This window comes from Dermacentor variabilis, chromosome 9 (genome assembly GCF_050947875.1).
Source record: "Dermacentor variabilis isolate Ectoservices chromosome 9, ASM5094787v1, whole genome shotgun sequence".
NCBI lineage: Eukaryota > Metazoa > Arthropoda > Arachnida > Ixodida > Ixodidae > Dermacentor > Dermacentor variabilis.
Window position 1 is genome coordinate 76815635 of NC_134576.1, and position 25734 is coordinate 76841368.

General features: G+C 43.9%; 1 protein-coding gene across 4 annotated transcripts; it reads left to right on the forward strand.

Annotated features, from left to right (window-relative positions):
- The first annotated feature begins 152 nt into the window (after positions 1 to 152).
- Positions 153 to 23758, forward strand: Gmppb (GDP-mannose pyrophosphorylase B). Of its 4 annotated transcripts, none has more exons than XM_075668520.1 (8): positions 153 to 306; positions 937 to 1084; positions 1159 to 1239; positions 5938 to 6129; positions 9863 to 10018; positions 16236 to 16445; positions 21001 to 21183; positions 23536 to 23758. In XM_075668520.1, exons 2-8 carry the CDS (start codon positions 956 to 958, stop codon positions 23665 to 23667), a joined length of 1083 nt encoding a protein of 360 aa, XP_075524635.1. In that variant the 5' UTR covers positions 153 to 306; positions 937 to 955; the 3' UTR covers positions 23668 to 23758. The 4 variants fall into 4 exon arrangements, with proteins under 4 accessions (XP_075524635.1, XP_075524636.1, XP_075524637.1 ...); XM_075668521.1 differs by lacking the exon at positions 153 to 306 and adding an exon at positions 338 to 587; XM_075668522.1 differs by lacking the exon at positions 153 to 306 and adding an exon at positions 338 to 496.
- Positions 23759 to 25734: the final 1976 nt, after the last annotated feature.

The following is a 25734-nucleotide window of genomic DNA, read 5'->3' on the forward strand; positions in this document are numbered from 1 at the left end:
TAAATTCTCTCGAGCAATAGTTTCTCATTACATAACATCTTGTTTGGCTTTCTTAATTTTTCTGTGAGGGCTGAGCTGATACAACGGAGCGCATCGGACAAAATAAAGCAAATCCCTCCGCGACGTAGCGAAGGAGGCATCGTTATCAGGAACATGGCGTCATCGCCGATGTTTTTTATCCGTCACCCGCAGCTGGGAAGGCGGCAAGCTGTCGGCGATATTGCGCTCGACCTCGCCCCCTCTTGTTCACACGTGGATCGCCGTCGTGGCACGCTGAGAAAAATGCTGAGTTGAGCACGGCTTCCGGTGAGTACCGAATCTCACGTTCTTGTCGCTGCAATCGTGCCGTAACGTCGGCCTCCCGTCGCGGACGGTGATGCAACTTTCGGTCTCTGACAGTTTCGACTATATTGAAAGTTGCCCGCCCGCGACAATGTCTGATCCTTGCGTTACATTACACCGGCGACGTGAACGTGGAAGCCGTTGACGTGCGCAGGTGATGTGTCTCGAAACCGGCGCCTTCGCTGACGTGACAGTTGTCACGCGAGCACCGTCGGCGAAGTAACCCGCGTGCCCTGTCTTCTGTTGTAGGTTTGTTGAGTGTGTTTATCGCCCTGTTTTATTATCTATTAGTTAAGTAGAAAGCTGAGCAGACGCGCAGCGCCTTAGCTTTACACGCATAGATAGTTATTAGTTAAGATGTGTACACTGTCTTTTCTATGCATGGTTAGCATAGGGTTACTCTTCAGTTATCTCTGGCGAAGTAGAAAGATAAGGCGTGCATATTATTGGGATGATGCGCGGCACTGTGCAGACAGACGCGTGCAACTCGCGAACCGTTCGTCGGTATCGCACCACGTGCCCCTCAAGTTGCGTGCGCCCGGTGGTACTCTTTTGCCTGGCGTGTGCATGGTTTTCTGCCCTGCTCTTTTCCAGAGGTCACTAGAGGTGAGAGATGAAGGCCCTCATATTAGTCGGAGGCTACGGGACGCGGCTACGGCCCCTGACGCTGAGCAGGCCAAAGCCGCTGGTCGAGTTCTGCAACAAACCCATGATGATGCACCAGATTGAGGCCCTCGTCGAGGTGAGTTCTCTGTTCGCGAGTTGCCGGACTGGCGAACATCTACCAACCGCTTGCCGTTCCCTGACCCGCTCCAGGCCGGTGTGAGCCATGTCATTTTGGCCGTCAGCTACCGCGCCGAGCTGCTTGAGAAGGAAGTCAAGGCTGAAGGGGACAAGGTATGAAGTTTTTTTTTGTTTGTCAAATGTTGAGCAATGACAGCGATTTAGGAAATCGCCAGCTTGGCGTAATGTTGCGCATTCGTATCCACTGTTAGGAGCTAAAGATGGGCGGATGGGCTGTTTTATTATGTAAAGCAATGTATGCGTAACGTTAAAGGCAATGCGAACATCTTGAGAAGCAGAGGAATACGTCTTACGGACACTTTGGCTGCCTCAGACTTGTTTTGTGCCGTACTTCGTGTGGCCGAAGGCAAGCCTGAGGCAAAATGTGTGTAGAATTGCAGTATTGAAACAGTAGTAGGCTGCGCACCAATGCTATTATTCAAGTTCTCATTTTTTTTCACACCTGCTTCCGTTTTTTTCTCAGCCTCAATCCCATATGTCTACACCACAAGCAATTTAGATTAGATTTCCTTTTTTTTTTATAACGTGCGTAGCCTTATGCAAGAATCCCAGGTTCAGCGCTGCTTTTTACTATTCTTGGAATATTCTTGAATCACAGTCTTGTATTCTTTGTTGGCACAAAGCTTATTTTTCTTATTTATACTCTGTTTGCTTCTCAGCACACAACAAATACCTAAAAGAAATTTTTGTGTTCTGTTGCATTTTGTTGCGACATTCAATGGAAATGCCAGTGCCGTAGTGACCACTTCTGTGTGACCTGATCTACTAGGCTTGTCACTGTTAATGAGTCGCTTGCCAAATTCTCCAGTGGCTTATTGCAGGTCTTTTCGGTGGTTGGTTGACGTTTGAAGTGCCTTAATTCATAAAATGTCAGTTTTATTCATAATCGTGCACTTCAGTCACTTGGCATAACAACGTTCCCGTTTGGTTTGGACTAGAGCACTCACTTGCACACATAATCCTTGCTGCAAAGGAGGAGTGCAACCTAAATCTCATTGCCATAATTGGTTAAAAAAGATATCTTTGTGATCAGTGCAACCTAAATCTCATTGCCATAATTGGTTAAAAAATTATATCTTTGTGATCAATACTCACAACTGATTTTTGATTGCCTTTAACGTTTTATCACTTTCAGTGGCTTTCCATAAAGTGAGAGTATTGTTTACAAAGGTTTCTTTAACTTGAAATGGCATGCCCCATTTAAAAGAAATTCCTTGAACGATATGTTGGGCTTGTTTCGGGCTAATTTCTCATTGCCATAATTGGTTAAAAAAAGATATCTTTGTGATCAATACTCACAACTGATTTTTGATTGCCTTTAGCGTTTTATCACTTTCAGTGGCTTTCCATAAAGTGAGAGTATTATTTAGAAAGGTTTCTTTAACTTGAAATGGCATGCCCCATTTAAAAGAAATTCCTTGAACGATATGTTGGGCTTGTTTCGGGCTACTTTCGAGCAAGGCATACCACAACATTTGAGCTTATTTTTTTTTTTCAGAATGCTTTCTAACCATGTTCATCAAGTCACACTGGTTGATACTTGAGATATTGCAAAATTGAGAGTGGCTTGCTTAAACAAAACAGCAAATCTGCTTTACATAGACCTTGCAAAAACAAACAAAACTTCATAGGAGAGTACCACATAATTTGTAGAGTACTGTTGCTGACGTGTGTAGCCTACAGGGGTTAGTTGCAGCTCTAATGAGCCTCTAATTGTCTGGCACCTGGTGAAATCTGTAATTTGGGCATAAGAAACCGTCCGCATGTGTACATCCTCTTCAGTTCCAAACCTAAACTTTTTGTAGGATTTGCTTTAAACTTATTTGATGCTTAAGCATACAAAAAGACCAAAATAAAAATTAAGTTCCAACAATGGAACAGAGTGTTGAAGCCTGCTTGTCCCCAGTTGAGTCTTGTGGGACACGACAGGTATGAAACTCAACAAAGCAGTTGCAGTTCTGCAGACAAACACTCTACACGAGGCATTTCACTCGAGGATTTGCAGTCACAGCCAGGATTTCTACATTTTTTACGGGATTCAAGCTTCATGTGGTCTTGCAAGTGTCCTTCCCTGTCACATCTGATGGCGTCAATCGGCATTGGAATTCATCATAAGTATCAACGGTGATGTTTGAAAACCTGATAGGAACAAAACGGAAGCCAATGTTGAATTGAATGTTGAATTTGTAGCATTGATTAGCCAAGCTCCTCCAAAGTAAGTTGTTTCTCCACTTGGAATGTGTGCTCGCTACTGGTTGCAGGTCATGTGTGTTGACTTCCAACGTCATCATCACTGTGTTCATTCCCATTCTCTCCATCTTCACAGCCCTTGGCATCGTCAACAAAAGTTTGAAAATTTTTTCGGATCCGACAGATTGGCACCGCTTTCTTGCAAAACCGTCTGAATCTTTTCGTTGGTAAAATATTTCGTTGTAAGCCATAAAGTAGTAATTGAGATCCATGGGCCCCAATTGGGGACTTCCAGATTAGTCTCGTGAGCTGCAAATTGCAGCCTAGCTTCTTCATACAAATTGTACATGTCTCGTTTATGACCTTTTGAAAAAATTTGCGTCACATAAAAAAACATGTTGCAAAGTAGGCTGTTAAGAGAGAATTAGTTACTCAACTCGAAGATGAAGGCAGGCTCTTTTGTTGGTGGAGGCCATCTATGAATGCAACTGGTGTCGCTTGACTGGAAGCAGGAGCTTGTGCGCAGTGCACAAAATAGAACTTAAAATTGTGGCCTATTGAAATTTCAAAAAAGGTACCCTGTCTGAACTAATTATTCACGCTTAAACCAATATCCCCTCCCATTTGGGTTCGCAGGTACTGAAGAGGAGATTATACTAGCTGCCTTGCCAACACACAAGGCTAAAGGGGAAGTGGGTAGAAGCGAGACTATGCAAAATAGCAACCATCTGTTTGCAAATTTTTCAAGTCATAATTACCCGAGCTGCGAGTGCAAATGTTATATTGTTGTTGCATTTACAAAAGGCTTATCGTTGTCTCCCTCTCTCTGATTGTTTTTTTCAATGCAGCCTTGCTCTGGCAAAAACAGTTTACAATACCTTTACCTTCCAAGGTTGTTCTACTGGTTTGCGCACTTCCACCAGCAATACTTTGCAAATTCATTCATTGGATGCATGGGTGGCACCATTTCTGACTGAAGTGAGGGTGGTAGTGTCTAATTACAGCAAGGCATATGAGACTGGTGGCGTTGATGTACGAGTGATGTACTAGCGGCCATTTTCCCAAGCAACAGAAAAACAGACGTGTTGACTGTTGATGGGGCTTTCCCAGTGGTTATGCCTTCCATTGGCACAGAACAAACTGTCGGAGATTCTCATGGCTGTGATCTATCTCTCTAGCTAGATCCTTTTCAGTGTCCATTCGTATGTGTACAGCCTACAAACTGTGGCCCGGAAGGTGCGGCACCTAAGTGAGATTTTTGCCTAGAGCTTAACACAGGACAGAGTAGGTGAGCCAGCATCAGTGAGTGCTCTCTTGTATCTGTATTGTTCACAGCTATGAGAAGTAGAGGTGACTGGAGATAGTTCAAGTGCATGGCAGCCAAACATTACAACTGGAGATAGGCCAACTGCGTATTGACAGCTAAACATCGCAGAGGCAGAGTAAGGCAGCGATGGAGACTAACATGCATCACACAGATAAGACAAGGTCAAGTGGCTGTCGTTTCCTTGCATATCATTTGGTAGTTTACACTTGCTTTGCTGTCATGGGTGTAGGGAATATTATTGTAGACTTTCGTGTACTTTGAGAGGCACTCTTCGCTGATATTTGAGTGTTTCTATTGAATATGAGAGATAAACTGGTACAATTAATATTTTTTATGAAGACATTGTAGTAGACACCTATTCAGTTGAACTCAAAGGGATCGTGAAAATAAGTTTGTGCAATCAGAAAGTTGCCGTAACATACTCGATCCACAAAACTAAACATTTCCTCTTCCTGGTGAACCCAAATATTCATAATAGAACAATAAATGGAACATCATTGAAACCAAGAGATAGATGTAAAAAGATACATTTACTATATTTTCATGAGACTAAGCGTTATATTGTGCACTTTTGTTTAAATTATAGAGCAATATTTTGCTTGTTCTCTGAAAACCTGTGAGCTGTCACAAATGACAAAATTTCACTTAGCTGGGTTGTTAGTTTGGCATTGCATTCAGGGGGGAAAACACTAGTGTAGTACTCAAGCAATTGTTAGGTGCATCATGTATGAACACTGCTGGTTCTTGGTGACCCCTAGGCAGTGACCTCACCATCATTATCAGCCTGAAGGAGAACTTCAGACTTCCTCTCTTATTGTCTCTGTGGTGTCATGCTTACAGGTTCTCACGTTATTGTCGACCCTGGAATAGTTGTTTATATCCATAAATGCATCATTTGGTTCCTGTGAAGCTAGCATAGATGCCTCCTCCAAGACTTATGATCCAGGCTTCTGCCAAGCTGAGTAGCAGACCATCATTAGCAACTGCCAGAGTTGAGCTTGACAAAATTCTTGGTTCATGTTAAGTGGAACGTTTTTTTCATCGAGTCTGTGCAGAACCGATTTCTCACGCATTGTTCCACATATCCAAAAATCTTGCTTCACTGGGTTCGCATTAATGGAGGCCTCTGCATGTGTGAAAAAAAACCTGCAAAATAAATCTGTTCAGGGTTGACTTTTTTGTTTGGGACCTGGAAGCCCTGTCTGCAATTCGCATAGACCTCGATTGGGGAGACCTTTCTTGAAAATTTTCTTTTCCATTTTTTTTCCTCGTAGCTGGGGGTGAGGATAACACTTTCCCAAGAGGACGAGCCTTTGGGAACGGCTGGCCCTCTGGCCCTTGCCAAGGACCTCCTTGCGGACGAAAGTGAGCCCTTCTTCGTCCTGAACAGCGACGTCATCTGCGACTTTCCCCTCAAGGAGATGGTGCAGTTTCACAAGCACCACGGCAAGGAAGGCACGGTTGTTGTGAGTCATCCCTCTTCACCCTGTTTTGTTGCTCACCTCAGAAGCACTCTTTGGCGACAAGTCTTCCATGCAGTGTTTAAAGGGACTATAAAGTGAAACAATAAATCAGTTTAGACTAATGAAGCATTGTTTCAAAACCCTGCAAGCATTCATTTAGCAAAAGATAGTTTGATTATTAGTTGAGAAAATGAAGTCCAAGTATCAGTATTTGAATTTCGCGCCAAAACCCCAGCGCCTGTACGTCAGCGTGACGTCAGGAATTCCAAAGTATGTTTTCGCATTTGGGTCGCGTTGGCTGAGTAAAGGTTCCCGAAACTTGCCATGTTGAATATTTGGTTCCTTTAGAACACTATGTAGCCAGTCTGTACCGCTATATATAATTAGTAGACCCTAGAAGATGCCATAAAAATCCATGACATCACAGCCACCAGGTGTGGGAACATAAATAGGCGTCGCCACCTGTATTTCGTTCTTGCGCTTTTTCTGGCTTACCAAACGTCTTATTGTTGTAAGAGTGGTGTTTTTGGTGTTGTAGAAAGGTAATTTACTGATGCAGAAGAAATCGTTTTTCACTTTAGTGTCCCTTTAAATGAAGTCGATAACATTACAAGTTATCCACTGAGGCTATTCATAGCATAGCCTCCCTTCAGAGGCCATTACCGCGATAGTCCTTTTGTCCAGTGCTTCTGAAGAGGCAGTATTGATGTCTAAAAAGGATAAAGAATGCACCAAATTTTAGCTTTTCAATTTACCATAAATTTGCACAATGTCTTTTGGTCATTGCGTGCATCATCACATGCATGGTCATATACATAATACATATATATTTTGTGCACATTGCAGCCGATGCATTTTGGACCCTTTTACAGTTACGTTACACTAAATGTTCATGGCCTGCTGACAACTCATTACCATGTCCCTGCTGCTATTTGGTCATACCTGGCCCTTGCTCCAATAAAACCCATTAATCAATCAACGGCTTGTTGAGCTCCCCTTTCACATATCATTTGCAGAGACATAGGGGTAGCTGATGACAGTGTTTTGCATGTTGTGTAATAAATAAGCTAAAGGGAAGCGAAAAGGGGAAGTGTACGTGAGGCCCAAAAGATATATTAAAAATTCAATTTCGTAATGTGACTGATTTCAGCATCTACAACACCAGAATTATTTAAATTGAATGATATAACAAAACATTGTTGAATGTTTAGCATGCAATAAACTTCTTTATAATAACGAAGAAAACTAGAAATGAAAGTTCTTGAAAAGACAATTTTGCCAATGGTGAGAGCTGGCCTTTCAATCTCCATGTGATGCATGCGATGCCTTTCCAGTTGAGTGGTGGAAACGCCTGTGTTTCTATAGACTTTCCTGATGTGTTTATTGGTTAATAACCTAGCCCTGGGAGTGCGATACAGTGCCGCTTGAAGTTATGGCAGCAAATGTAGAACCTCAGTTAAATTCTCAAGTTTTTTTTTTTTTTTTTTTTGCACAAGTACCCTGAGAAAGTAGATGTGAGCATGACCGTCACACTAATGTAGTCGGTAAAGCACTGTATGCATAATGCGGAATATGTGGATTGGGTCCCCACCTGCTGCAAGTTATCTTTTTACCTGATTATTTCTACATTTCAATTAAATATATAAATTAACTTTCTCTATGCTTCTTTTGGCTTCATTGTCTGTTATTTCATATAGTTATAGCTAACAAAAGTAATGGGGTCCTTGGATCCTCTTATCCGTCTTGCTCATCACATGGGTTTTCTGCCATGGAGACTGCCAGTCGAACCTTGCCTGTGTCAAATCGTTTAACCAAGCAGCCAACTAAGCATCATGAGAGCACCCTTAAGCTTTTGTCTGCATGGTTAGGCTGCAGAGGCACTTAGCAATTTCAGTGCTGCTGTGCCATTAAAGCCCATGTGGGTACTTGTGCTGCATTGGACAGATTAAACCCTAACAGCAAAATTTATATTGGAACATAAACAGCCTGAATTCGCTTTGATATTAAAGGGAGCGTGAAACAATTTCGACTATTTGGTACAAACGCATTGAGTCGTTAGCGTTGGCCCTTCTGATCATTAGGTGATGCATTTAAGCGCTCCGCATAAAACTTGTAATTTATTATGAGGTTTTAAAGATGTACATCGCTGCCATTTGCAGTGGCAACGCTACCCCGAATTTTCAGCCAACTCTGACCAAGTGACGCGTGTGATGACCATATGATGTCAGTCGGGCGAGCTATTCGATTGGCTGCCCAGGGTGCACTTTCGATCATTTTTTCAACTTGATGGGGAACAGATGTTGTTTTTAGTAGTTGGACTGTTAGTTAATTTGTTTCTATAAAAAAAGTATGTAACAGAAAGAGAATGCACAAGGACAATTTCTCACTACACTCGAGCAATTCTGGCCCACAGCAAGTGCTGTATGCTTGATTTAAAATGTACTCTGTGTTGACGCAAGCTGCACGGTCTGTGTTGGTCTCGATCCGTTTTTTTTGTGGGCAACATGGTTCACCCTTGCGTTGTGAGCCACAAGTGTAGTGATCGGCTACAGGTCAGGCTGCGACATCGTGTCCCTCTGCAAGGCAGTCATGCAAGCAGAGTGACTGCAGTGCTGGTTGTCGATATCTGATCGGCACCGGCATCTACGCATGCGTGGCCGTAACCTCACGCCAAAATATTACTACCAGAGTAGTATTTCACGTGTCGGGTATTTGGGTAAATGCAAGCGCAAGCGGACTGGGCTTAGGCATTTTACGGGATGAGTGGAGGCGCAGACGTGAATGGTCTGCACGGTGCAGCCACCTGCTTTGCTGCTGGTGTAAATTTTTGGCATTGTTTTTCTAAATGTATAAACTGTTTTGCACCTGGTTACAGCAATATTAGCTCTCTGCTTGGCTGGTTAAACTCTGCGCCACAAGGTGGCTTGACTGTGCAGACCGATGAGGCCACTCATGTACGTCTGTGCTAAAGCTCCTTCATCACAGAATAGCACTATGGAGGGGCTTTAGTTTGACTCCACCCTTGCATCAAAACACCCAGCTTGCCTTTGGTTGCCGGAATACCGGACATGCTCAGTACTGTGACAGCTTGCTCACAGCGTACGCTGCTTTGATAGCTCTCGCTTGGCATCGACTTTCAGGCAGCTGGCATAGAGGTAGGAGAGACTTCGCGCACTGACTCCAAGACAGCTAGAAGTAGGTGACACAACATTCCATCATGACAGAGCTAATGAAGGTGGCAATTAGCCCCAGTCACTCTGTGAACGAGTTGAGGAGAAAAAGCATGGCAATGGAGGAGAGTAGCTTGTAATCGTCCGTAGCTCTTTTTCTACGAGACGCTTCACGGAAATTGTGGCGTGAATGTTTTATTGTAGCTGTACCCTACGGCATCTACAAAATTTCTACAAACCGTTTCAGGGACCCTCTAAGGACATATATTAGTACGTCTTGCTAGAACTTGAATATTTGCAACAGCATATTCTTTTAGTAGCCACAATCCACCCATATAGAAAACTGTTGAATGTAATTCTCACATCTTTACATTAGTGCCCTGCTTGCATTTCATATGTACGTCTGTGATACTACATACATGGGTCTTCTATGCAACAGCAATCTTCTTAGCTTGTCAGTTGTTGCTCGATTCATCTGTTTGTATCTCCACTATGCCTCTTTCTCGTTTTTCTCGGCAACAGACGACATTTGTGTGCAATTGGCAGATGGCTTGCCCTTTGCGTAGGTCACACGAGTCGAGGAGCCTTCCAAGTACGGTGTGGTTGTGTACGATGAGATGGGCTGCATCGAGCGGTTTGTGGAGAAGCCGCAAGAGTTTGTGTCCAACAAGATCAATGCTGGCCTGTACATTTTCACACCGGACATACTGAAACGAATTGAGGTAAGGAAAGCTGCATGCTTGTTTGGGCTTATCTGGCAAAAATGGATCAATGTGAGCCAAAGTGGTTCAAAGCACAGGAGGCACCTTTTACGAGGAAGTATTGCCGGGAAGGGGGGGGGGGGGTCAGATAAGAACCGTGATCTTTGGCACATGCAGAATATCTTTATATCAGTGCACGGCAGCTTTGAAACAGTTTGGCAAATAAAACTAAACTCTGTCGTGAAGTCTTGCAAACCGAAGTTGTCTTCCGTGTCAGTGCTGCTTTAAAATTCCAAAAACTCTCATGTAGATTCATTGAAATAGGTGGAAATGCGACGTTTCCATGCATGAGCGGCGCGTGGTGTTTATGCCATTTTGGAACCTAAGGGTGCCCATCACGTTGACCATATCCCTTCTCCGGAGGCGCCTTAAAGATCTGTGCACGGCAGAAAAAGATATCCAAAATTGACTAAACAGTTTCTAAATAGCCTGATAAATGGCGCTAGCTGTCCGCAAGCTCTTGGAAAGTGGCAAAAGACACATTTGCAATCTTTGATAGACATCATAGACAATCGGGAGACATGAACAGGAAAGCGTTAACAGCAGTGGTTAGAATACTGCTACAATTTGGTATTATCTGTTGCTGTCTAGTCGGTTCGTACAGTACAATTTCAGAGCATAAGATCTATGGCCACTGGAAATTAAAAGGCGAGGGGACAAGATGCAGGCTAACTTCCAGCTGTAACTCAGTCAAAAGTTAGTCTTCACTTTGTCCCTTTGCATTTTTATTTCCAATTTGCGCCTAGAGGCCATAGGTCTGACGTTCTGAAATTGTTCCACTCCAATTGCTGCGATCTGTTACATCCATTCTACAAATGAGAGAAACTGTTCTAAAGCTGCTCCAAGACAAGCCGCACCACGCAGTCACGGAGGATACTGTGAAGAGAAGTTGGCAATGCTAGGTGGTGGTCACCACCAACCTATGCCAACAATGCTGTCACATCTCCTGTCATTCATTAAGCTAAACGTGCTAAAGGTTGACTTTGCTAATCAATTAATTCAATCAAATCCAGTGAATGCTCACGCATGTTCACGGTACACCATATTCGTGGTTGTGCATAGATGATGTTCTATTGTGTCTTATATTGCGCATGTGGCCTGTTCTGCATTGTCGGCGTGCCCCACATTTGCAGTTCCTACTGGTGGCGTTGGGAGAGGTGTCCGACAATGTGCACTTTGCATTGTAGCATTCATGTTAGTCGTGTTTTATTTCGCGATTCTTTTCTATATCATGGTTATTGCTGCATCTAAAGGCCACGTTGATGCCCTTCTTGCAACCCTGGTACTACAGAAGTAATAGGTATATGAATCGGTTTCTGTGCTTCATTGCGACGGCAGTTGTATAACTACACTTCGGGCAAGTCTTCACTCATGAGGTTCTGTATGAAGTCCGATGCTTTATTGCGACAGCAGTTATATAACTATACTCCAGGTGAGTCTTCACTGTTGCCATGAGGTTCTGTATGAAGTTCAAGGGCGATAGGATCCCATTGCACCCTGCGTGCCGCATGCTGTCGGTGCGAGGGAGTGTGCAAGGGTGAGCTGAGCTCGATGCATGTTTTTGATACATGCTCAATTTAGAGGTCACATAATGAAATGTGTGCAAGATGCGGAATTGGGGGCGAGGTGAGTGCGAGGTACTTGTGAACAAGCATGCGCTAGGGGCACAAGAGAGCACTTGTCGACTTTGCTAGCCTGGCCATGGCTGCGCATGGCTGTCCGTGCCCTATCTCAGAGGTAATCTCTGGTGAGTGCAAGGTTGAGTGCGCCGAGATGGCTGGTGGCCGCATGTGTGCTCTCTTCCTGGGCCCCTGGTGCTGGAGGTTGCGTAATCTCAAGCTTTGCTGGCACATTGAAGTGAGCGGCAGCAAAAGTGTTTGCTCCCACCTGTGCAGTCTTCATCACAGAAGTGTTGTGACAGCAAGTGTTCGTAATCATAGAGTAAAATATGTTCATGTATACCTGTGCTTGCGTGACACCATACTTTTTTAATTTAATAAGTAAGTGAATGTTTTATGCAGCTGATAAAACTATGAGCCCTACTTTGTGTAGTTGTGTAATACTTTGCTATCGCTTTCAGCTCTCTGCATTTCTGGCGAAACTGCAACTTTTTATGCACTATACAGCATTGCATATGTTGTGCTTATGAAAGATACATCTTCATTTATGACAGCAAAGTACTGGGTGCTGTAATTTTATATTGCCTTGTATGCTGTGTCATATATATAGTTTCTCTGCTGCTGACTGAAGTCCGATCAGAGTGGCAGAGTTTTGCCAATCAGTTTGTTTCATGCCTTCTGTGCGGTATCGTTTTGGTGTCTGGCTGTTTGCTGCTTGTCAAGAAGAAAAAGCAGTGCGCTAGAGTTAGTGTGCTCTTTTTGTTATTTCAGCACAGCTCTAATGACAAGCTAGCATTTATTCATCCTAGACAATATTTAAATTTTTCTTATATGTCTCACAAATGCAATAAACATGGTTCTTGTCCTCTGTGTTCCTTCTTTGGCAACCTGCTAATAAACTAGGGGCAGCTGCTACAAACAATAATTTTCCTCCTCTCTGCTCCACACTACTCACGGCCAGTACCACCACTGCTACAGGTGCTACAGTTTTACTTTCTCTCTCAAATTTAACAAATTTTATTCGGATCGGCCAAGAGGTTTTCTCATGACATTTATGTATATCATGTGCAGTACTTGAATTGGGAAGTCGGAGTTGACCGCGAGCTAAAGCTTCTAATTAAGATGAGTGTCAAGAAGCCTTGGAGGCCTGCTAACTTATCAAAAATGCCCAGCTTATCAAAAAAAAAAAAGAACCTTGGGTAAATTTGTGCAACTTTCGCCAGCAAAATGCCATGCATATCATAGACTGGGAACAGTTGACAGTTTTGTTGAATACTCTTTCACCTCACGGCTGGTTTATCTGCTGCGGTGGCTCAGTGGCTGTAGTTTTCTGCTGCTGAACATAAGGTTGCAGGTTTGATTCCCAGATGCAGTGGCTGCATTTTGACGGAGCAAAATGCAAAACGCTTGTGTGATTTTGCATTTGCTGAGAGGCACATTTTGAAGAACCACGGGTAGTTAAAAATAAACCAGAGCCCGTTACTACAACATCTCTCTGGTAACACCAGTGTTGGTTTAGGACGTTAACCGCTTCAGTGCCAAGGATGAGTCTGACTTGTCTAGTGATTTCATTTCATCTACTGAATGCCGCAGACAAGTGGCAGTTTTGCGACTTTGGTGTGGATGGTGTGCAACTAGATGGTGCCAGCATCCCTGAAAACTTACTACTATACTTTTTCACAGTTCGCAAAGACAAAGCTGAAGTCTGGGTTCTTTGTGTTTTAAAAATGATGGTGCGAAGTTGGGTGACTGCAGTTATGACTAGTACTTTCTTTATTGCGGTAGCAAATATGTGGACACAGCCATCGTCAGCACCTCTGTGAAGTTTCGTATAAAGTCCAAGTGCAATAACATCGTGGCCGCACGCTGTATGCTGTGTGTGCGAGTGAAAGCGTGCAAGGGTGAGCTGAGGGTGGTGGCTTGATTTCGCGCTCACAAGAGAGGAAGTGTTCAGTCTTCCATTGCGTGCAAGGCACTGATGGGGAGTGGAGTCCTACTCCGCCGGTGGCTGCCTATGGCATGGGCCCTATCTTAAAAGTGATCTGCGATGGGGACAGTTTAGGTGCGCTGAGGGCTTCATGTGCTTGTGTTCTCGCCTCTTAGCTCGCGTTGAAGTGGAAGGTAGCATGAAGGTCATTTCACTCGCTGCTGCTGCTGTGTTTGCTCACACCATAGTTTTGACAGCGAGTGTCAGCGGTCTTTAAGTGAGAGGTGTTCATGTTTGCCTGTGCACGCATAACACCATGCTTGTTAATGTAGTTAGTAAGCCAATGTTTATAAGTTGATATGGCTGATAAAGCTACTATCCTTACTTCGTGTAGTTGTTTAATGATTCGCAATCGCAATGGATACTTGGACTTTCGGACAAAACTGCGACTTTTTTTCACTGCTGAAATTATGCTGTTTTTGGATATTTCTCCATCTCAAGTAAACAATTAGACCTGGAAAGCTCTCTAAAGTAGTGTTCGGAACTTTATTCTGGTTTATTAGATGTCTCAGTTACTTCGGCTGGTGGTCTAGGCCAGCAGCCACACACAGGCAAGGAAAGGTTGGGCCATACAAACCCAAGGTTTTATTATCCTGATTTAAAATTTACCTTGGCCGTGTAACTTGAACTTGACTCATCAATGCGCACGCCAGTCTCCTATCGTGACCTTATTGGTGACCCAATTGGTGATCCAATAATGACACCTATAGAGGCGGCGTTTGTCTTGGCTGCGCTTAGGGGACAGCAAATACCTTGGACACACGTCGTCTCCTCCCGAAAACACCTTTCTTCGGCTGGCCCTAGGCAGATCTTCAAGTGGAAATGGTATCTCACCATGAGTTATTACAATATTTACCCTATTCCTAGCATGCATCTTTTTTAGAGTGCAGCTCTTGGGCGGCCATTTCTGTGTTGAGTGTCGGCGCGCCTTGGCGTTGTACCTCGCACTGAGCGCAGCGAAAAATGAAACTGAACGTGGAGCACAGCAGGAGATGGAAGAAAGGCGATTGGGCAGGAAGAGGGTGCAGCAGAACCACGAGGCAGAAAGCGGAGGAGAAGCGGAGGGGAGATGGCCTGCGTACGCAAGGAGTTGCTGGCAGCCACGGTATCCGCAGCCATGTGGGCGATCTCATCTGCGCTTCCAGAGTGGGGAGGTGGCATGATGTGGGGAGGGCTACGCTTGGTCCGTGGCACCAGCTGTTGAAGTCAGTCCGCGGTACGAGCGTGTGTGACAGTGATCACTGCTCCTGCAGGGGGCGATGTGGAGTGGAGCGGCTTGATGTGATACTCCCTTGGTTGTTGTTGTTGTCTCTGACACTGCTGGCACGATTTCCCCGCAACGAAGGGCCGCTATCGTCGTTGGTGGAATGAAAGCGTGAGAAGTGTAGTGCCGCACAAGATGGGTTGTGTCTGCGCCGGCTGCTGTGAATCGCGCCCGCGCGTCCCCCATGTGCTGCCTCTCGCGATCTCCCAGTTAGCGAGGCACTCGTGCCATTCTTTGCTCCATTTGCAATGGGCCACATGAGACGGGTTGTCTGCGCCAGCTACGCTACTCGTAGTGTTCTCTTCCTGATATGAACAATGTACCTATATAATGACAATACAAAATATTGACACGCAAAATGAAAACACATAGATTTCACACTTGGGAGTATTGTAACCGTCAGTGAAATTTTTCCAAAGGAACTGGTCAATAAATTGCCTGTGTGGTGCCATTGAATACGAAACCAAAACCGTCTTTGCGGCGTTTGAAACAGCCTAACAACAACATAGTCTTCATCAGCAGCAACAGCAACCAATTGCAGGCATTGCTAAACAGACTATTGAAGTGGTTAAATTAAGCATGGATCACCATTTCGTTTGTGATGTGGAGTCGTTGGATAGGGGCAGAATATCAAACATGCAATGACTGTAAAGAGGGCATGTAGTGGTTCATAGACAGCTGTAAAGTGCTGTCTGAGAATGATGATCGACATTTGGTGTAAATGAATTTCTACACCGTGTTTTTCTTGTTGCCAGAATCGGATGCATGCTAGCAAATTTTTCTTGCATTAGGTCCATACTTCGTTTATGAGCTGTATTGCCATTTCTATGTTTGTGTTCTACTTTGAACACATAAAAAGGAGTTGCTTGTTTCACTCGAGGGTGTGTTAGAATTGGACAAATACTTCCGAATGGATTGGGGGTGTATTTTGCCATTTTTTCGCCTATGGTTATATTCGCCCCACTGGATAATTGATGAACTTCGTCGGTCCTGTGAAGATCGAATTAACGGAACTTGACTGTACCACCTGGTACACAGAATACAGCACTAAGACATCATCAACTGCTGTGCACTGGAGACATGTGGTCATTTGTGCGGTAAATTGCATGTAAATTTAGTTTACTGAGATGTTGCGTGGCCTTTTAGTGTACCATGGCTTTCAGCTTGAGTATCTGGCAGCAGAGCTTATTTAATTTGTGGTGGAGGTTTGACGAGCTGAGAGATGTTTGGAGGCTTTTCTGCCGCAGCTTCTCCATAGAAATGCGCAGACACATTTTTATGCCTGGTGACCTTGTACTTTCCTCTCAGGTGAAGCCAACGTCCATAGAGAAAGAGGTGTTCCCTGCTATGGTGGCAGAGGGCCAGCTGTACGCCATGGAGCTGCAGGGCTTCTGGATGGACGTGGGACAGCCCAAGGACTTTCTCACCGGCATGTGCATGTACCTGCAGTCGCTGCGGGTCAAGAGCCCCGGAAGTTTGCTGCCGCAGGGGCCAGGCATCGTTGGTAATGTGCTCATGGTGGGTGTCTTTCCGAAGGGGCCGCACGTCTTGGAACACTTGACAGCAATTACAAATAAAAACGCATAGACTAGACTTCAGACAATGTTAGAGATGAGGACAGCACTGAATCTTAGCTGGTCTAGAGGGGCTCTAAAGAGAACAATAATTTGAGCTATCGTTGTAGGTTATCCACCCAAGATAACAGAAATGTCACTTTTACTGTGAGATGAGGCCTGGTAAGCTATAAAAGACTCGAAAATGAGTGACAAGTGTGGGCACTGCCTTGAAGTTTCTGCCCCAGCTCGCTGTAATGTCATGAATTTCGACAGCATTTGCGAGGGCCTAGGTAATTTTTTGTTGTACTTTCAAGGAGCCAAAGAGTGAACTAAGCAAGTTTCAAGAGCTTTTACTGATTCACAGCAACCTAAATACGGAAGAACACCTTGAAATTCATGATGTCACCCCAACATAACGGCTCTTGTCGTTGGTGTGAAATTGAAGAAATGGAACTTTGACTTGCATTTTCTGTTCTAAGAATTAACATGTTGCCACAAAATTAAGGTATACTTGAATTTTGAATGAATACTTTATTGGTGTTTCTCTTTGTTTCTCTTTGGTGTCCCTTTAAAACTGTTGGAATTTTCAGTCACCAAGTTCATTCATCTCAACCTTGCCACACTGCAAGGCTGTCAAATTGAGAGCATTAAAGTGCAGTCCACTTACAATGAAACCACATATAGTGATGATATCTTTTATAACAATGAGTTGACATATCATGAACTTTAGGGCTATGAGAAAAAAAAAACACCATATAAAACTATATGTTCTGACCGCATATCGGATACAATAATCATAATTTTGCCTTCTGTATGGCGTTTTCCATGCAGACTGAGCATGACATTTGTGTTGCTAAGTTCCCCCTTAAACAAATGATTCTGAGATGGGATGACAAGATTTCCTGTGATTGTTGCCATAGCCACCATTACCGCGCAGCGTGTCCTACTTGTGCGCCAATTGTGAAACCCATGGGAGAGCATCGCAAGCTGGCGCAGCGCGCCACATGTGATGCTCTCCGATGCTTTCTCTGGACGAGCATGATCGTCTAGAGAAAGCAAGAAGTGAAAAGCAAGAGGGGGCAGTGGCTGCGTGCTTTTTCTGCAATCTCTCTCTCTCAGCTGGTGTGGAAATATGCTGTGGAAGCAGTCCCAAAGCAGCAGACAGCCCAGTTTTAGAAGATGGCACCGACGAAGTGTAAAGTTGCTTGAGATGAAGCTGCAAATTTTGCAAGACTAAAGTATGAGCTCGTGCAGTCAATGATTTCGACAATTCTGAAAACCAGGAGTCTCACGATCATGACGGCTGGAACCAATGGCCATGCTGATCAACGGGAAAGGTGGGCTTTGTGCACCAAGGCGAAACCCTCCATGATAGTGAAACCAACAGGGTGGAAGCCGCTGGTATTAACCAAGCTCTGGGAGCACATTGCTACTCTCGATGAAAGGGTTGGTGCTTTGATGGTGGAGTTTCTTGAATGCAGATAGTGCTGCCTCATCCTTCAATGAGGTGATCATTGTTGCGACAGACGGCAGCGTTGAGCAATGGAGGCGATGGCAGCGGCGGAAGTGGTAACGAGATTGACAATAGCCAGTCTTTGGCACTGAACCCGATGTACACGCAAAGTGCGTTGTTGTCGATCGAGTTTCTCATTGATTTCGTGCACGCTAAAGGATTGCCTCCAGTGTTCACGCAGTAGATGGACGCGACGCACACTGGTTGTAAACCTGAAAATGCCGCAAAAGCGAATGCAGATTTCAGACTATTTCAGCGCGTCCAACGCTTGACACGCTGTTTACAGGTATAAATAAAAATTTTATTTTTCAAAGCATACTTTCTAGTAAGTCTATTGTTTAGCGCAAGTGGCAAATTTGGGTTCGGAGCTACGTAGGTATGTTTGACAGCTTTTTTTTTTATGGCAGTCCAGACATAGTGACCATCGATTATAACTAATGAATTTTTTATTCTTTTTGATGTTGTTATAAGTGGACTGCACTGTATCTATCCACTTGGAGGGTTTATTTGCTCCAATAAGGGGGTGATCCTGTGCCTGAAAACTTTGTTTTAAATTCTTTGTTAATTTAATGAAACTTGTTGAGTTTGTGTATTTCAAAGTGCTAGTTCTAAATATACATCCAGTTTTCTTGCAGAGTAAATAACTTTCCAGAAATTGAAGAAATTCAGCTTTAGTGCATAATTTGCTTGGAGGTGAGCTATCTACCAAACTATGCATGGCATTATAAATATCGACATACGAAAATGATGTGGAAGAGAGCAAATAAGCAAGTGTGGTGTTCTAATCCAATTTTATATCAAATGAGAACATTGCAAACTTCAGTGAGAGAAATCCATCTAACTGCTAAAAAAAAAGAAAAATTGTTAAAATTTTTAAGATAAATAAATTGTTATTTCGTATATTTGCACTCTACGCTGCTTTGCCTTTCTGAAAAAAAATGATAAAGTGAAAAATGAAAAAGTGATAGCACAATTAGAAGCAGAGATAATGCACCTCCAATATGGCATCATCAAAATTGTGGTTTTGAGAAAACAAAAAACATTTTGCTACTAATATATTGAAAGAAAGTTTGAAAAAATGGCACCAAAGGCCATCAGTAGGCACTAGGCATAATTCATGGCTGTTTGGCCGTTGCCGGCTGGCGACATAGCATGCACTGCGAATACGTTCACTTCAAAAGAATTACACGTTTTCGGGCCCTCTGAGCTCCATCCTAACACAACTTCACTGCAGATCTTGCAAACCAGTCAGTTTAGTAGTGAGGCTGTAATCCTGATCGCTCCGCACCAGCTACGCAGAATTAATGCAAGTATTACACGAGAAAACACCGAGAAGATTGTTTACTGCTGCAAGTCGGATGACAACATATGGAGTAGTATTGCGACTGAGGCTGTTGCACTATCGGCGGTCGGCTTTACAAAACGCTGAATCTTTTGCTCTGCGGTCGTCGTAAATGCGATCTTGTCGAGAGTAGCCTTCTCATGTGCTCTTATCCACTTCCTCTTCAGTTATGACAGCCATGTTCAATTCTTACGCGAGTGTAACCGGCATGTGGATATGTGTGATCCGGAAAAACAGTTGAGGCATCAACGTTCGGCAGCAGTACGAATTTAGCGGCGAGCTGCCGGGTATTCTGTGCTCACTGTGACAACGGACTTGCTTTCGGAAGTTTATTGCGTCTTGTACGTTTCCACCCGTAACGCAGTATATTCAGCGTTGCAGTCGCGAGACTAAGATAAAATGGCAGATGTTTTCTACGTTTGAGTGCTCATGGTCCTTGGAGCCAATCACAACTCGCCATCTTGGTCACATGCTCAAGCTGGCCAATAACAGCATGCGTCGCAAATTTCTTTTTCTGTTGTTTTTTTCATGACCGCAGTGGCGGCAATGTTGCTAACTGACAAATAAAGTAAACCAGAAACGTGAGCTTTCGAATGATACTAAACCGGTGCTGGCAGAGCACATAGTTATAGAGTTGTGCACAACGCAAATTGGCTGTGATTTGTCCCCAATTTAAAGTACAACGCTTCCAAATTCTCCTCATTAGATCACGATAATGAATGAACTAAGTGGTATTTTGTAACCAAATTTCGGAGATAGGTGCGGATTCGCGTCAGGAACATGGAAAATAAAAATTGAAGATAAGAATTTTGGCCTTTATTTCGGTCCCAAAGACCCGGGTCCCCCCTTGGACAAATGATTAATGATTACGATACTCTCGACCGCAAAATTTGAGCGCAGCTCTATACGTGCTTTCATTTCACTTTGTATTGGCTGGTGCGGACAATCTGTCTCGTGTGGCATGTTACAAATGGTGCGAAGCGCGGCGCAACTGTCTTGCTAATCTGAAGATTCCGAGAGCCAGCGTGTGGGTTAAATGTCAGTGCGATTTACAGCTGCCGCCACCGACAGGCCTCCCAGATGACACGCGCTACTCTGGCACCATCTCATAACCATCGTTGCTGCATTGCGTTTTTCTTCTCACGTTTTTGCCATACCCTCCTTTGCTTTCTGCCTTGTGGTTCCCCTGCACCATCCCACCACCTTCCTCCTTGCGTCTTTCATCCCCCGCTGCACTTTGCATTCGCTTTAATCTTTCACTGTGCTCGTTAACTCGGTTATGCCAATGACACTTGCCGCAGAAACGGGCATGTAAGAACTGCACTGTAAAACTCCAGCAGGGCTGTTCTTGAGTAGTGTTGAGCCTTATGTGAGTGAGACATTTCTCAAGTTGAGCAGTTCATCAGGAATTTGTACAGTCACACCTTGTTACAACAAAGTCGCATTCATCATGAAAATACCTTCAATTTATTCAATATTAGTTATAAACATATATTCATACATTCTAATCTTGGTGAGAACTTTTAAATTTACTTTGTTGTTGGTCATTTGTTATGTCTGTTTTAGTTGTATCGAGGTTCAGCTGTGTATGCATAGTTCGCATGCCACGACCAGCTAGTCCTCGGAGCCAAATATCATTGCTCTTCCAATTTTCTGCTTCAGGACCCAACAGCCAAGATTGGCAAGAACTGCCGCATTGGTCCCAACGTCGCCATAGGACCCAACGTGGTGGTTGAAGACGGGGCATGCATTAAGCGATGTACTTTGCTCAACGGGGCGACGATCAAGTCCCATTCGTGGCTTGACTCCTGCATCATTGGTTGGCGTTGCACTGTTGGACAATGGGTCAGTGATGCTTCTGTCCTCCTCTCGCCGCCTTAGTTCCATGCGACCACAGTTGTCAGTGGCACCGTGTGTGGAAAGTGCTTCAAAGCTGTGAACAATGGGCTGGCTATCCTGCAGTGTTGTACCTTAATTAAGGGCAGAGAACATAAGATGATGGGAAGCCGAGGTAGTTGGTCAGGATTACATGATGTTTTAAACCCTCACTATAACAAACTCATCCATGACACGAATGGACAATTCTATAAGCAGTAGAATTTTATTTATTTCGTTATATATAAATATCTTCAAGGCCCTTGCAGGCATTACAAAAAGGAGTAGTAAGGCATTCTTGTAAGTGCAGGAAACAACAAACTTTAATCAAGTAGACAATGGTGCAACATTATGCACTGAAGCAGCATTATACATAATTGCATTGGTGAACATTGGTGCAACAGTGTGCACAAGAAAAACAGTGAAACAACAGACAACTAAACCATATAGAGACAACATAAAGAACATTTTCTACAGCGGCCTTGTAGTTAGAGAAGTGTCTGGAATGGCAGCAACGGTGCTGGGAAGGTGGTTCCAGTCTACGCAAGCTCTTGGAGGAAGAGTTGCTGCAGTTGAACTCACTTATAACAGTATTCAAATGCCAAGAAGATCCCATTTTTTTAACCAATAATTGTTACAACTGGGTTGCACAAAAATAAAGCCTAGGGGACGAACATTGACATTTTTAGACAGAAAGAAGCACAGTAGAACCCACTTTAACATTGCTGGCTTTATGAGGGGCGAGTGAATACCCAATAGAAGATTTCAAATTTGATTTCGAATTGAATCAATAAAAAAAGAAAAGCTGCATATCGAATCTAATATCAAAAGACGTTTCAAGAAATTTAATGCTTACAGATATTGCCCAAGAAAGCACTTCAGGTGCTCGGGAATCTTCTAGCATTGCACAACGTGAATGTAACAAGTGATCAGTAACTTGGGTACATTGAAATGAAGGTATACAGTACAGTGTACTTAGCATGCCAGCACTGATTACAGCTCAGTTCTAGTATATAAAGGTTTGTTGCATAGAAAATTTTGCTTTCCATTTTCTTCAAGATACAGAAGGGCTATTTCAACTTTATGTCAGCTGGGTCATCTCTTAAGGTCAATCTACACAACAGACCAAAGCGTGCACTGTGCATGATGCGACTCAACCACCGCTCCGCGTGTAACCATTGTTGGCGCTGTGCAGGTCTACTGTGGTTGGCACCGACGGTAAAGAGCAGGTGCCGTTTGATTGTCGTGTTCAGAGTGTGATTAGCCACATGTCAAATATTCTGAAATCGGCAGCTTCCTTCTCCCTCCCGTCCATCTGCCATCCGTGCAAATGCTTGCTGCCCAATGTTCAGTGCACCTTAGTCGTATCACACTTATGTGCCGCCTAAATCCAAAGATAGTCTTGTGAAGGGGGACTCGAGGCTACAAAAATATGTGCATCTAAGCATGGCGTCAGGAACAAGAGGCCGCCATACGGTGTGTTGCAAAGACGGCAACCATGAGCAACTTTTTTGCCTTCCCGTACATTCGATCTCGTGTGCAAGGTGAACCGGGCAGGCGACGGTTTCGGTTTCGTTCCGCAGGCTGTTTCGGCTTCTTGCACTCGCAAAACTGGTGGCTATCTTGTTACTAATTGCTCAAAGGGCGGCCGCCTGTTTCTCACTCGTTTAGTGCTCACAGGGGTGTGCATAGGAAGGATGCCGGCGTGCATGCGTTTCCTTTTTTTTCGGGGAGACTCGCGATATCTAATTGCCTCTGGTAGGCGGTAAGATGAAGATTAGCGGAAGTTTGTCTGAGTGAGTCGACTCATAAGTGAGCCTGCCGACCTACATCAGCCAGTTTGTCAAGAAGTTTTTGCTTTTCATCACTGGTACTACATGAGTGGCAAGACTTATAGTTCTGTGAAAATTGGGAATCGGCATTCTCTGCATTTATAGTCAAGTGGAAATTCTTGTAAGTCAAGTGTTAAATTTCGCTCCTCGTACACATTCTCATGTCAGCTGTCTTTAAAGATGTGTTGCAAAAAAAAAAAAAAAAAAAAGCAAGCTGCTTTTCTTTCCTTTTCACAGCTGTAATAGAATTTTATAACCCAGGTGAAATAGCAGGGAAAGAAATGCACATAATCTGGTTAACGTAACACTTGTCAGTGTGCTCTTACAGTATGTTTTTTACAATGCTCTCTACGTAGCCTTTATTCGCACATAAGGTTGCCATCAGTTCAACAATAGACTGTAGATGCTAAGCTCTAGCCACATGTCACGTGTGCTACAGTTCCTGTGGGAATGCGTGCTCACAGTAATTGCTTTCATTTCCTGCCCACAGGTTCGAATGGAGAACACCTCCGTTCTAGGGGAAGATGTGTTCGTCAAAGACGAGATCTACATAAACGGTGGCAAAGTGCTGCCTCACAAAGCCATCTCTGACTCTGTCACAGAGCCGCAGATCATCATGTGATTGCAACGCGTTTTTCATTTTTTATACCATATTTTTTTACCTGTAAGCTTTCTTACTGCAACTTTTTTGCATTAAATGTTCTAAGAACGTATCATATGTGGCATTCTTTGTTGCTCAGCATTCGTTCAGCACCGTTCGTGCATCCCACATCATCACATGGACTTGGCATTCTTGCTGCTTGTTCCAAGTGCAAGATTCGCGAGCCAGCAGAACCAGCGCAGCACAACGCGATAACGAAACAACTGAAACTCCAAAGCGCACGCGGCGCAGAGTCGAGCGCGCAGAGTCGAGTGAAAACGAAACCTTTCGACCACCCATACTACTGAAGGGTAACGTCAAAATGTTATTTTTTCTTAGAATCAAACAGAGGTAGACAAGTAGCATTTTCTTCCGTCTTATAACCTAATGAAATTATTTTTTTAATATGAGTAGTTCAGTACTAGTGACAAATTATGATGAGTGCCTTCGTCATCGGGCTAGTACCGGAATGTCGCTGGGGGGTCTCAAATCGTGTTATGCATTTACCTCAATTTCTCGGTTATTAAAGCTCTGTTCACGATTATACTGATGCCTTAGACGTTCTAGAGCATTGCTTTAACTTGACTTCATAGTAACCTGTAGTGTCCCTTTAAGTGACACAAACACGGCATTTACGCATCCGTCTGCGTGGAAAGTGAGGCTATCTCGCTTCTGGTTAATACGGGATCGTCTGTCACTATCCGAGCAGAACTCCATCGCCATTATTTCGCAAGTACTTGCCTATTGAAGCCTACCTCAGTATAGCTTTTCGACTACTCCAAGTCAGAAATAGGAGTTCAAGGATGCTTTATTGCATCAGCTGCGTTCCACGACAGAAATGCTTGCATTCTTCTGTATGTTGTCTGAGGGCACCACTATTCCAGGCCTAAATGCCATCGCGGCACTACAAATGAAGATTGAATGTACATCGTTTCAATGTTTTGCATTGGCGTCTATCACTCCTGTATTGCCATCTGAGCTACGTTCATAGTACAAACATCTGTTTGACAAATAGCTTGGATTTGCCAATGGATTTAAAGAGAGTTAACGTTCGCGAGTCCGTTTCACCCGTTGCCAGCAAGCTGCGAAGGTTGCCCTTTACTGTTTTTGAGCAAGTGTCAGGTGAATTACAGAAACTTGAAGCACAATACATTATTGAGCACGTTGACGCCTTTCGGTGGGTTTCTCCAATAGTAGTGGTTCGGAAAAAGGATGGATCAATTTGAATGTGCATTATCTGCGAGAGCCAAATCAAGCTAAAATTGTTGATACCTTTCCACTTCCACAGACAGAAGAACTGCTGCATAGCTTAACTGGCGCCCAGCGCTTTTCGAAGCTGGATTTAGTGTCTGCTTACCACCAAGTGGAACTCAATCCTGAGAGCCGTGATCTGACAACCTTTATTACGCATGATGGGCTCTTTCGTTTTAAGAGAGTGTGCTTTGGCTTCGCTTCAGCTTTATCAGCATTTCACAAGATAATGCATTTCATACTTGGAGGATGCAAAGGTGTACTTTTCAACATAGCCGACATTATTACTTATGGCCATTCTCGAGAAGATCATCTCTCGAATTTCCGCACCGTCTTGCAACGGCTTTCTAAAGCAGGCCTCAAACTCGCCTAGAAGCGAGTTTTTGACGTCACAGAAGTCGCATTTCTGGGGCATGTTGTGAACGGCAAACGGCTTTTTCCACTGTCATCTTTTCAAGAGAAAAAGAAGCTCCTACACCTTGAAGCGTAAATGAACTTCATTCTCTGCTAGGACTGGGGGGATTTTACTCGAGGTTTGTTCTGCATTTTTCAGATGTTGTGGAACCTATACGGGCATTTCTTCGAGGCAACGAACCATTTGTTTGGATGCCAGTTGCTGAACAGAGTTTTGTATGTTTGAAATCACTACTGACAACTTGCGAAATCCAACATTTCTTTAATCCGAATCTTCCTGTCATCATTACGACTCGGCGCGGTGCTGTAACAAGATAACAAGGGAACTATTTGTCTCCCACACATTGAGCCCACAAGAACGAAGATATTTTGCAGGCGAACGTG